This window comes from Ochotona curzoniae, unplaced genomic scaffold (genome assembly GCF_017591425.1).
Source record: "Ochotona curzoniae isolate NIBS_2020 unplaced genomic scaffold, NIBS_Ocur_1.0 scaffold_1037, whole genome shotgun sequence".
Classification (NCBI taxonomy): Eukaryota; Metazoa; Chordata; class Mammalia; order Lagomorpha; family Ochotonidae; genus Ochotona; species Ochotona curzoniae.
Genome location: NW_024467083.1, coordinates 18,149,176 through 18,161,749, shown reverse-complemented (window position 1 = coordinate 18,161,749; position 12,574 = coordinate 18,149,176). Strand labels below are relative to the sequence as shown.

The window sequence follows — 12,574 nt, the reverse complement described above, 5'->3', positions numbered from 1 at the left end:
AGAAACTATCTCAGCACTAATTTATATTATTGTATGCTGAAATTGTACCAACCCCCACAAAAATGTCCATGAAAATCAATTCTTCTTTCTTTCTCTTTCTTTCTTCCTTGCACTGAAAAAAAAAAAAATAGAAAAGTCCCGTATATGTGTAGCCTGCATTCTATCAAGCAGGAGAGATCTAGAAACTTCCATACACACTAGAGGAAAACCATCCACACTCCTCCTGTCTGATTGAAAGGTGCACTCAGTGCTCCTCCTCCCCGCCTGCTATGCAGCACACTCCAGCAGGATTGCCTGTCTCCCCACCCCCACCGCCCTTTCTGCATTCCAGTGTCCACAGCTGATCCTTTCCCAGTGACCTTACTCCTCCACCTGCCTCCTCCCTGCAGCCCTCGCGAGCGTCTGCCCCTCCATCCATCCTTAGGTGGCTGACTCCTGCCATGCACACTTCCCACCTCACAGTTTCATGGGTTTAAGTGATTTGCAGGTGGCCGATCCTCCTCCTCTTGCCCAGCCCCCAACTCAATCCCTTGTCCCATAGACAGCGACTGGCAGGTAGAGTCGAACTCCTGCCCAGCCCCTAGTGATCACCCCAGTCCTCTCACCCCATCCCATTTTCTTGTTGGATAAGAAGTACAGTAAACAGGGTATGAATGCCACTCTTCCCCGGTCATGCCACTATAGCGTGCCTACTGCCTAGGTATGGGGGCACTTCCCGCCCTGACTGACGCTTTGAAGATGGATGGAGTGCGGAGCCCGGAAGTCCCATCCACCTGCCCCCTGGCGCGTTTCGCAAGCGTCGCCCGGCCCGAACTCTAGGACCAGCACCAGTGGCGCATGCGCGTATCCCAGGGGGCGCGCGGAGGGGCGCACGAGGCCAGCAGGGCGGGGACAGGGAGCTCACGTTGGCCCCACCCACTTGCGTCGACTATAAATTCCTTCTGCCCGGGGGTTGGGGCCGCCGCCTTTCCTGGAAAACTCGGAATCGTCAAAGCTGCGGCATCACCATGTCCACCAAGTCGTCTATGGTTCTTGGCTACTGGGATATTCGCGGGGTGAGTGCCGTGTCCGCGTCCGGTCGCTCCCCTCCGGCAGGGAGGCGGCCAGGGCCGGGGGTCAGCAGCCAGGGCCGGGGGTCAGCGTCCAGCCGTGCATCCCCGGACGGCCGGGCTGGGGGTCAGCGGCCTCTTCCCCGCGGTACGGCGCAGGAAGCCTGGGCCTGGCCGCCCGGGCTCCTTGGCGCGCCCCTGCCCCGCCTCTTGCATCTTTGGGCCCGGCGGGGAGAAGCGGAAAGAGGCCGGGCTCTGGGACCGCTTAACGACCGCCCCGGGCGGGATGCTGGGTCTGGGCAGCCCTGGGCCGGGGGACGTTGGCGAGCGGGGGTTGGGAGCCGGTGGCCGCCGCGCAGGCGCCGACCCCGGGCCTTCTCCCCGCCGCAGCTGGCGCACGCCATCCGCCTGCTCCTGGAATTCACGGATTCTCGGTACGAGGAGAAACGGTACACGTGCGGGGAAGGTAAGGTCTCCTAGAGCCGGCTCTCCCTACCTCTCTACCCAACCCTGTCCAAGCAAAGATCGTCTCGTGCCCAGGAAGTCACATCTGGCCAAGGCCTGGTGGGGACACCGTCGCCTCCCTACCCCAGGCCCGGGAGCCCTGCTGCGGCCCGCCTTAGGAGATCTGCATCCATTGTGCAGGAGTTGGGGTATCGCGCTAGGCTGGGTTAGTGCTTAATCGGATAAACCCCGGACACCAAATGGTTAAGCCTTGGGAGGGGGCTGGGAATTTGAGGTGGAGAAACTCAGCCACATTGGAATTTTGCACTTGTTCAGGCTGGGTTGGGAGGAGGTTGGGCCCCACTTGGTTCTCTCTCTTACAGCTCCCGATTATGATCGAAGCCAGTGGCTGGATGTGAAATTCAAGCTAGACCTGGATTTTCCTAATGTAGGTGGCTTGAGGAGGAGAGGGAAGGCCTTGACTGTGCCCCTCCTGGCTGCTGCCATCCTGGCGCCAGCGGGTTCTGTTCTAGGGGTGCTTGCTGTGTGCAAAGGCGGTAAAGCTCAGGGGGTCCTTGAACTGGAAAGGGAAGATAAAATCAACATTTTCCTTTCTACTAACAAAAGCTAACCTCTCCTCCTATGCTCACCAGTAGAAATCAAGGCTTTTCATAGTTTGTTAAATGTGTTGTGAGTATCTTTAAAGTTATTCCCATTTTCTACTTTGAAAACGTGGTAGTTAATAGACCTGCTATGGAATGCATGAAGCAGCACATTTTACTGTGAGGCTAGCTCACATTAAAAGAGAAGTTCATGTTGATGCAGAAATGTTGAAATCCAGGCCAAAATGTGTTGTGAAAAATTTTGCTTGAATTTCAGGATTTTTTTTTTTGCAGTAAAATAAACTTATTTTGTATTTCCATTAATCCACAGACTTTCAGAAGTATCCTCATATAATAGTTTTGCTTTAAAATGTGTACTTGCGCAAGTACACCTAATTGGCCTTAGCGTTTGAGAACCTTATTCTAAGGAATGCTCTGTGGCTTGCATGCCTGCACATCTGTGCACACTTGTCCAGACTCAGGGTGACTGGCTGCTACCTTGTTCTCTGCTTCCTTGTGGATTCTTCTCTCCTGCTCACGAGCAAGCAAGGTGGTAGTTGTTCATGTGGCCTGTCCTTTTCCCCTTGCAGCTGCCCTACCTCGTGGATGGCAAGAACAAGATCACTCAGAGCAATGCCATCTTGCGCTACATCGCTCGCAAACACAACATGTGTGAGTGGGGGCAGGGCTCAGGAGGGAGAGCAGGCCACCTGTGCACCTGGTGCACCCAGCGGTGCCTGTTCCCAGACACTGGGATGTGTTGTCATGTGACCTACAGGTGGTGAAACTGAAGAAGAGAAGATTCGTGTGGATATCATGGAGAACCAGATAATGGATTTCCGTATGCAGCTGGTGCGGGTGTGCTACAACGCCGACCACGTGAGTGTCCGCTGCGGCCTGGCTGATTTGGCGTCTCCGGATAAAGAACCAGCCTTCTTTATTCTGTGTCACCCTTCTGGTGTCGGCTCCTCTTGCTTTCCTAACCCCTTCTTTCCACCCTGGGTAAAGCCAGTGAGCAGGGACTATCGAGTGCCCGCCCCTGGCCTGTGCTGTGATTAGCTGGGAACGGCTAGAGCCATCCTGTGAAGGTGCTAACAGTTACTTTTCCTCCCTCTTTTTTTAACCTCTCTCTGTCTTTTCCCAGGAGAAAATGAAGCCTCAGTACCTGGAACAGCTGCCTGGGCAACTGAAACAATTCTCCTTGTTCCTGGGGAAATTCTCATGGTTTGCAGGAGAAAAGGTGGGGAGAAGGGAGAAGAGAGGCCCTCGTTCTGTCTGCAAGTGGTGATGAGCACCCAAGAGCTGACCATCTGTTGTCCTGCTTCTAGCTCACCTTCGTGGATTTTCTCACCTACGACGTCTTGGATCAGAACCGGATGTTCGAGCCCAAGTGCCTGGATGAATTTCCCAACCTGAAGGCTTTCATGTGCCGTTTTGAGGTGATGCTCTCTGGTTATACTTTTCTTGTGGAAGTGTCCCCCGGGGCCCCTGCAAACCCCACTGGGGCAGTTTGTAAGTCTTGGGCCAGTCCTGGTTTCCCCACCCCTGAGGCATTGTCTGTGAGGAATGGGCAGGTGGAGGCAGGCAGCACAGGAATGTGGAGGTGTGGGGCCAGGCCATCAGGCTGGGCTAGGGCCTTTACAAGGTTTGCTGTGTTTTCCCATTAGGCTTTGGAGAAAATTGCAGCCTACATGCAGTCAGACCGCTTCTTCAAGATGCCCATCAATAACAAGATGGCCAAGTGGGGCAACAAAAGTGTGTGCTGAGCGTTAGGCCTGCTGGCACTGCTTGTTTGGTTCGGACCTGTCTCTAGGGGGCCTGTACTCTATTCTCTCTGCTCTTTTCAATAAACTGCACTTAGACTACTGGTGTCCACGGTTTTCTCTTGCGCCCAAGGAGAATAAGGATGTGTGCGAAATGACCAGCATCTGCCTCGTGGACATCTTCTTCCTCAGCAGTTGACGAGAAGGGCCAGGACATCCTGCTGAGCCTTGAGAGCGGGTACTAGAAACAGAGTGCGCAGTTGAACATCAGGGCTTCTGAGTGGGACTGGCTTCCCTGTGAGACCTGGTGAGAAGTCCAGCTGCAGTACAATGGCTCTGGCCAAAATAAAGTTCAGCCACAGACCTGTGTACATGGAAAATCAGTGTGACAGAGGCGGTGTTTCTTTACAGACTTTTTTGTTTCAAAGGTAGACTTACAGAGAGAGAGGGTCTCCCATCTGCTGGTTCACTTCTGCACATGAACCCAACAGCCAGTGCTGGGCCAGGCTAAGGCCAGGAACCAGGAGCTTCATCCAGGTCTCTGATGTGGGTGCGAGGTGGTCCAAGCACTTGGGTCATCCTCCTGCCTCATCCCAGGGAGCTGAATCAGAAGTTGCCAACATTGGGCCCGGCCTGTAGCTTAGTGGCTAAAGTCCTCACACGTGCTGGGATCCCATGTAGGTGCCAGTTTGTGTCCTGGTGATCTCACTTCCCATCCAGCTCCCTGCTTGTGGCCTGGGAAAGCAGTCAAGGATGACCCTAAACCTTGAGACCCTGCACCCAAGTGGGAGACCCGGAAGAGCTCCTAGCTACCGGCTTTGGATTGGCACAGTACCAGCCGTTGCAGTCACTTGGGGAGTGAATTACCAGACGGAAGATCTTTCTTTCTGTCTCTCCTTCTCTCTGTATATCTGACTTTGCAATAAAAATAAATAAATCTCAAAAAAAAAATACTGATGCCCCCCCAAATGTTTAAAAGATGTTTCTTATCCAAGGAACTGAACATTAAGAACAGTGTGGGGCCCGGCACGGTGGCGCAAGTGGTTAAAAGTCCTCGCCTTGCACGCCCGGGATCCCATGTGGGCGCCGGTTCTAATCCCGGCAGCCCCACTTCCCTTCCAGCTCCCTGCCTGTGGCCTGGGAAAGCGGTCAAGGACGGCCCAAAGCTTTGGGAACCTGTACCCGCGTGGGAGACCCGGAAGAGGCTCCTGGCTTCGGATCGGCATAGTATCGGCCCATTGCGCTCACTTGGGGAGTGAATCATCGGACGGAAGATCTTCCTCTCTGTCTCTCCTCTCTGTATATCCGCCTTTCCAATAAAAAAATAATAAAAATAAATCTTTTAAAAAAAAAAAAACAGTGTGCAAACATTTTTCTATCAGTGAACAAGAAGTTCCCAGCTCTAAGTGTGGGCAATTCTTGGCAAGTGATAGGCATTTCCTGCTAGTGGATTTATAAATAGCTATTTATATGTTGTCAGTATCTTGTGAAACTCATAGTCTGATCTTACAATTCTAAAAACCACCAGCTCCTAAAATCAAGTTGTAATGTTAAGAGAAATGAAACAGAGAAACAGCCACGTGGAGATTGGAGCTGTTGCTGTGGCAAAGCAGGTAAAGCCTCTGCTTGCAATGTTGGCATCCCATATGTGTGCTGGTTTGTGCCTGCTATTTCAATTTGATCCAGCTCCCTGCTAATGTGCCTGGGGAAAGCAGCAGATGGAAGCCATTTGGGGGGTGAATCAGCAGATAGAAGATACTTTTTCTCTCACTGACCTTTCAAAAGAAATCAGAAAGCATTGGCTATCCTCTCCATTTGCAGAGGGAAGCCTTGAGTGACCTTCAGCCTAAGACAGGACAGCACTGATCCGAAGCTGGGAGCTGGAAGCCAAGATCTCACCAGGAAGGGATGGATTGTCACTCCTATGGGCAGTAAGGTGCCAAGCGTTGGCCGCAGAGGTGGGAAGCTGAGGCCTCTGCAGGGTGCTGACTACTGCCATGAATTTCCATGAGGCGAGAGGGTTAGACATTCCGAAAGGGCTGTCAGGGAAAGAGGATGCCGCTGAGATCAGGTGGAAATATAGCCAGCAGTCTAGAAGGAGATGTTATTTGAAAGTTACAGAGAGAGACGAAGTGAGTGACAGGAGGTGGCACTATGAGGGAACTGCAGGACAGAAGACAAGGACACCATCAGTCCTGTTGTGCTCGGAGAAGAGGACCCTAGGAAGGAAGATGGCGGCAGGGCAGCCTGAGAGAGTGAGCGATGACCAGGGAGAAGTGTATGAAGCACAAGGTGCGGATGAAGCAGATTTCACCTGAGTTCTAGACAGACAAATCAGACAGGCAAATCACCTATTCTGCTTTTTCTAGGCTTTGTGTGTGTGAGTGAAAACCCACTTAACTGTTCTCCAAAGCCGATGACCTTACTGGCCTCGGAGGCAGAGAAAGCCAGATCCGTTTTGTAAGAAAGGTGGCTCTCACTCTTAATTGTCCCCTAACTCTCATTCTGACATGAACCCGGAAAAAAAGCTGTAATAATTGTCTTCAGGCAAGGGCAGGTGCCAGGCCAGTAGAGGGCGTGTAGTGAGACACTCCGTCATTCTATGAGCGCAGAGATACACAAATATTAAGGAATTAACAAGCCAGTGATGAATCCCCACATGCACCTTCAGTAAGAACCACTTTAAAAAACCCAAAAGAACAAAACTTGTGATAGGCATGTTAAGTTTGGGATAAGATCAGTTCCCTGAAGGGATTAGAGAAACTCATTTAAGTTTATTGTTGAAGGTTGATCAACCGGGTTAAGGTATTTCCAGCCCAGAAGGAAATTGTGTATGTTACTGAAGGACAATTCACTATGGAGTTGTTCCTCTAATCCCCTGGGCGGAGTGAGGGAAGCTGATAGGCCAGGACATGGAGCTGCCTTTCAAGCCAGCTTCCGGAGGGCTGAGGCGCAGCAGTCTCATGTTCCTTATCCTTCAGCCACAGGGCAGGTGGTGCCAATGAGCCGTGCCCATCCAGAGTGACTTGAGGAATTCAGCCAGGTAGTGGGGGAGTGGGAAGGAGTTGGGGTTTAGCAGGTGAATTTCCTACAACTGTGCAGATTTGCTCATGAAATGTTTGTAGTTCTGTGTCTTCAGCAAGATAAACTCTTGCCTGTAAGGGACCCTCATTAATCAGTCCTCTGTTTGGTTTCCAGCTGCAGCTGGCAAGAGTCCTTGTCCCTGCCTTGGAGCATAGCCTACCTATGGGACTTCCCTAGGAACAGCACAAGCTGAGCTTCGAACCAGAGCCTGGGCTCAATGTCTTCTCTGATAAGTGAAACATCCCCCATGAGGATATTAGGAGAACCAAGTCAGTATTTCTAGAACACTTGGAACAGATCAATGTTACATAAATGAGTCTCTACCAGTTAACCCAAAGCACCTTGTTCCCATTCACATCGTCACGGTCTGGTACATGCTGTTCCCACTGCCTCTTGCATTCCCCAGCCCCTTGGTTAGGAGTCACTTCAGGTAACCCTGGTGGAAATTATGGATGAGGGCCGCTAGATTTTCTTTTTCCTTCGAGAAAGCTTCACAACCCCACTGAAATGAAACACAGCCTCGTAACTCACTGTGGCCAATTCCACATGTGTAGAAATCATCACATGTTTTCTGGACAGAAGCTGAAGTTATCAAATTCACTTCCCTGACCAAAGGCCATGAGTAGGAACAGGTGCCAGGTTCCAGTCTCCATCAGTCTGGGTGTCTGATGGCAAACAGCAGAGTGGACCACCCTAGATGGGGAGCAAAGACTGAAGTAAGCCCACTAAAGTTTGCCTTGTCCTGACCAACATTACCTCTCCTCTCCCAGGTGAATTTAAATATTAAAGTTTCAAATTTCAGTTCCCATTGGGTTCACTGTTTTTCTGAATAGGCCCTAAACACTCTAATTACTTAAGATGTCTGTTTCTCCCACTAAACTATGAGTCACCTGAAAGCAGGAACTATGCTTTTCATAGATGTTTTTTAATTCCATATTTGTTTCAAGCCTGGCACACAATACGTACTCCTAGTCACACTTGACTGCCTGCATTCTAATGAGATTTGAAGGAGGGTGTTTGATGCCCTCAAGGAAATGTTAAAGATTCTCCTGTGTTCTGCTTGGAAAGCAAGACCCAGGGAAATGGAATGCCCTGTTCTTAAAATGGAGAGTTCATGTAGACATTTTTGAAGTTGGGATAAAAGTTCAGGTTCAGAGTGGTCCTAGAAGGTCAGCCAGGAATTCTGAGACTGGCAAGTGTCCAGGATGTGTTTATATTTGAAAACAAACAAAAGTCTGGTACTGGGGTCCATGCAGTGGGTGTGGATGACATGGAGGTATAAAGAGAACAGCTCCCCTGTTGGTAAGGCCGTGAGGAGCTGCCAGCTGAATGGCAAGGCCTGGCAGATGTCTCTCCAACCACCTTGACACAGTTTCACCCCATTTGCATGGACACTCAGCCACCACAAAGAATTCTGTAATCTATTGAGGGGTTGTTGTTTGCCCCTGTGAGATGAGTTTTATAACTGATATGAGCGTGGGAGTTAATGTTGTTGATCATATCTTGGTGAGTGCGCCTTTAACAATTTACACACAGGAGTACGATTAAACCCATGCTGTTTCTGGACACCTTATTCTGTGCCTATTACCTCGGAATCTGGACCAGACATGTAGCACAACCTTTGGGAAAGAGCTTGATAAGTATCCTAAAAATTAATTAAGGTGATGGGAGTATAAGCTGAAACTGCTATGGAATTAAATATGGTTAGTTACTGTGACCTTAAAGGCTAGCCAGTCTTTGCAATTTCTTTGGCGCATAGGAAATATATCTGTTTAGCCGCTTTTATAATTTTTTGGCTAGAGGAATTAAAGGATGTTCAAGTACTACTTAATTAATGTTACAAGCACTACAAGTTCTTTACTTAATTAAAGGATGTTACAACTACTACTAGGAAAAGAAATAGAACCAGCCAGGGAATGGTCATGTTGTATTGGAAGACTGATGGGCAATTGCAGTTTTCAACTCTGGTGCAGTGTTTCCAATGACATTAAGCACAGATGTTCTTTTTGAACTGTGATTGACCCCCTATTGGGTCTTTTCCAAAATAGAAGTTTCAAGTCAGAAAAGCACCAAAGGAATGTGGGCAGTGTGGGGTGGCCACAGGGCCTTTAGTTGGGATTGTACCTCAGTCGGGGTTTGGGGGTTGCTGGAGCTGCCCATGAAGGTAAAGTTGGTGAGAAAAGCCAGACCTTTGATGATTAAGGAGTGTGACAACTAGCATTTATTTCTTTATTTTAAAGTATATTTCTAGAAATTTTTATTGGAAAGGCATATCAGATTTATGCAGAGGAGGTGATACAGAGAGAAAGATCTTCCACCTTCCCCAAGTGACTGCAATGGCCTGAGCTGAGCCAATCCAAAACCAGGAGCCAAGAGCTGCTTCTGGGTCTCCCACATGGGTGCTAGAGCCCAAGGCTTTGGGCCATCCTCTACTGCTTTCCCAGGCCACGAGCAAGAAGTTGGATGGGGAGTGGAGCAGTCAGGACTTGAACCAGGATCCATACAGGATCCCAGCACTTGCAAGGTGAGAATTTAGCTATTGAGCCATCATAGCAGGCTAGACAACTAGTATTTATACAGGAAGGATTGTTGTGGACTCCATGGGGATTGGCTCTGCTGGCACTCTGCTTCCAGGTCTTGAGTTACCCTGTGGTGGGTAGCAGGTATGTCTGTTATCAATAAAGGTTTCCTTCTTCAAGCCACACCAAAACACACAAGTTAGAGAGTGTATGCCAACAGAGCAGATGATACTGTTTGCTGAAAGAAATCAGCAGGAACATTGCTTTTTTGGTGGAGAAGAAATCTGGTGAAGCTTTTCCAGCTATTTTTCTGCTAAAAAAACTTTGGCTAATTTTCTCAAAGTACTCACAATATGCAGATACTATCATCCTTTGACCTGGCAAAAAAGGCAACAAGCAAAATGCCTCAAGCATCCTAAACTGTGGCCGTGAACTCTGCTTCAGGGTTGGTCTGCTTTTTTGGCTGGACCACTTCCCAGGAGCTTGATGTGCTTTCTCTTTGAGGTTAACTGCTGAAGCCATTTTCATATGCTGCTATCATTCTCAGAAATACTGCAGGGTCTTGACCTTGCCGGTGGAAAGTTTCCAGTGAAAGTTTTGCTCTTATCTGTAGCTGATCTGAGAACACTGGTTTGGACATCCACTGAGCAGCAGGTTTGTTCAACTTTGATTTCTCAGGGAGGGTTGTGTAAACTGGACCAGTTGAGATGCCTCTGATGCGGGCTGTGGGTTAGGGCTATTGTTTCTGCTGTTAATCATCAGTCTTTTGCAGTCTGGACACAAACAAGATGGATTATTTTCCCTTGCAAATTGCTGTGGTCCTGCAGTAGCAAGTTTCATTTCAGTGTGGTCTCTTCCTTCTTCAATGAGCTCTTTCTTTGCAAACTGATTTGTATGCATAAACATTTTTTTTTTTTTGGCAAGGGATCAGTAATTTCACCCACAATTTATTACAAATTTGATGTCTATCTTCACCTTGAATTTAGCAGATTTCATGCTCCTCTAATAGAGATTCTTTTTAAAGATTTGTTTATTTATTTGAAAAGTAGAGGCATAGACAAGGAGGGGAGAAACATATTTCCATCATTTTATTCATCCCCCAAATGACCACAGCAACTGAGTTTGGGCCTGGGTGAAGCCAGTAACCAGAAACTCTATCTGTGTCACACAGGGCCCAGAGACCCAATTACTTAGGCCGTCTGCTGCCGCCTTCCAAGATGCCTTAGTAGCAAGCAGGATCTGAAGCAAAACACACAGGATAACTCTGATTTGAGGTACCCAAGTCCCCAGGAGAGGCTTAACCTGCCATGACTGCTCTAACAGGGATTTTCAAACAGGTACAGCATCTCTCTCAATGCTTCACATTGTTGTAGCAAGCCAGGCTGTTTAATTCAATACTAAGATATTTTGAAATCCACACACAGCTTCTTTCATAGCATTCATTTTTCTGTTGACTTTTTGAAGGTCACTTCTGTAAGCCTCTAAAGCCATCTTTTAAAAACGCCTTGTGGATCAGTTCTAGATCTGGAACTTGCCTCCTGTGGTATAAAACCTTGAGCTCAGGAACGGAGTTGTGTTGTAGTGTAAGGAGTTAGATGGACTAATAGGTATAGGGCTGGGTCCCAGGTGGGATGAGAAAAGGGGGAGTTCTTTAAAAGAGCACAAGATGGCATCCAGTGAAATGGCCCAGTGGCTAAGTCCATGCTTTGCACATGCCAGTATGCCATGTGGGCGCCAGTTCATGCCATGGTTGTTCCACTGCCCATTCAGTTCCCTGTTTATGGCCTGGGGACTCAACAGAAGATAGCCCAGATCCTTGGGACCCTGCACCCACATGGGAGACGCAGAAGAAGTTCTTGGCCCTTGGTTTCGGATTGGCTCAGCTCTGCCCATTGTGGTCACTGGGGGAGTCAACCAATGGACAGAAGAATTTTCTCTCCATATCTCCTCTCTGCAAATCTGCCTTTCCAATAAAAATTAATTTATATGTATGTTTAAAGAGCACAAGATGCCATCTGCCCAGACAACCGCCTTTTGGAAAGGCAGCCTGCTCATCCCATTGCCAGACATCTGTTTTTCCCATGAGAGGAGCTAGGAAGCGGTGATCCTACCCTTCTTTTTTCACCTTCTCATGAGAATGGAAAGAAGTTACCAATCACACTCATGTGATGGCTTTTTGTTTTGAGCAAGATAGACAGAATTAAAATTTCAGTCCTCTGAGTTTGTGTCTCTATCCACTGTAAGCTGCTTTTTTTTTTTTTTAATTCTTTAAATCTTAGACCTCAAAATTGTGCTTAAAAGACTCCAAACAGATTTTTGGGTGTCCCTTTCTTGGAGACCCTGTCCTGACAGCTGCAGCAGGAGCTTTCTGACTTAATAAATCCCTTTTGCTTACTGATTTGTCTTCATGAAAATTTTTCTTTCATGTGAAACATGAATAGAGGTTGCTTCAGTCCCTTGCATCTCCCTGCCATGCCAGCATTACATATGGGGCTAGTTTGTGTTCAGCCCCCTGCTAATATGTCTGGGAAAAGCAGCGAAACATGGACCAAGTCCTTGGACCCATGTAGCCATATGGGAACCCAAACAGAACTCCTGGCTTCAGCCAGGCTGAGCCCCACCAGTGCAGCCATCCACATACTAAACCAACACTTGGAAAATTCTCTCTCCTCTCTCTGTAATTCTTTATTAAAAAAAAAAAAACTCAAAATTAAATAAAACATCTGTCCTATCTACTTTTGCCTAGCGATAGCCATAACTTTTACTTTGTTTTGCTTTTATAATCTCATGTTTTTAAGCTGAAATCTAATAAACTTTGGTTGACTAATTTCCCTTATATAGGTTTCAGAAGCATTTAGTTACCTACCCTTTGATCTTATCAGCAGTGTCTTTTTTTAACTGCGTCACTTATTTCTTAATGACCCTTCCCATTACCTCCACCTTCTCTCCCCTCAACCCACCCTGCCCTGACTTTGTATTTGATTAGAGAAAGTGTGGCTGCTTTAATCTTAGTCTGTGTTATCTTCCTTAATTAATCATTTATTTCTTAATGATGTGGCCTATTGTGTCACTTCTATCTGACTTCCAGAAGTGCAGCTATAGGCAACACCATA

At 48.1% G+C, this 12,574-nt stretch overlaps 1 protein-coding gene across 4 annotated transcripts in view; it reads left to right on the top strand.

Moving 5' to 3' along the window:
- The first annotated feature begins 864 nt into the window (after nucleotides 1-864).
- The window catches only part of LOC121168470 (glutathione S-transferase Mu 3), a 63,495-nt gene continuing 51,785 nt past the window's right edge, over nucleotides 865-12,574 (top strand). The window contains exons 1-8 of one of the 4 annotated variants that reach the window (XM_040998609.1): nucleotides 865-1,055; nucleotides 1,440-1,515; nucleotides 1,877-1,941; nucleotides 2,686-2,767; nucleotides 2,874-2,974; nucleotides 3,240-3,335; nucleotides 3,424-3,534; nucleotides 3,763-3,960. In XM_040998609.1, coding sequence (XP_040854543.1) covers nucleotides 1,008-1,055; nucleotides 1,440-1,515; nucleotides 1,877-1,941; nucleotides 2,686-2,767; nucleotides 2,874-2,974; nucleotides 3,240-3,335; nucleotides 3,424-3,534; nucleotides 3,763-3,861 — 678 coding nt within the window. In that variant the 5' untranslated portion in view covers nucleotides 865-1,007 and the 3' untranslated portion in view covers nucleotides 3,862-3,960. Of the gene's footprint in view, nucleotides 1,056-1,439; nucleotides 1,516-1,876; nucleotides 1,942-2,685; nucleotides 2,768-2,873; nucleotides 2,975-3,239; nucleotides 3,336-3,423; nucleotides 3,535-3,762; nucleotides 3,961-12,574 lie in introns of those variants that run through there. The other 3 variants (XM_040998608.1, XM_040998612.1, XM_040998613.1) reach the window with 3 other exon arrangements.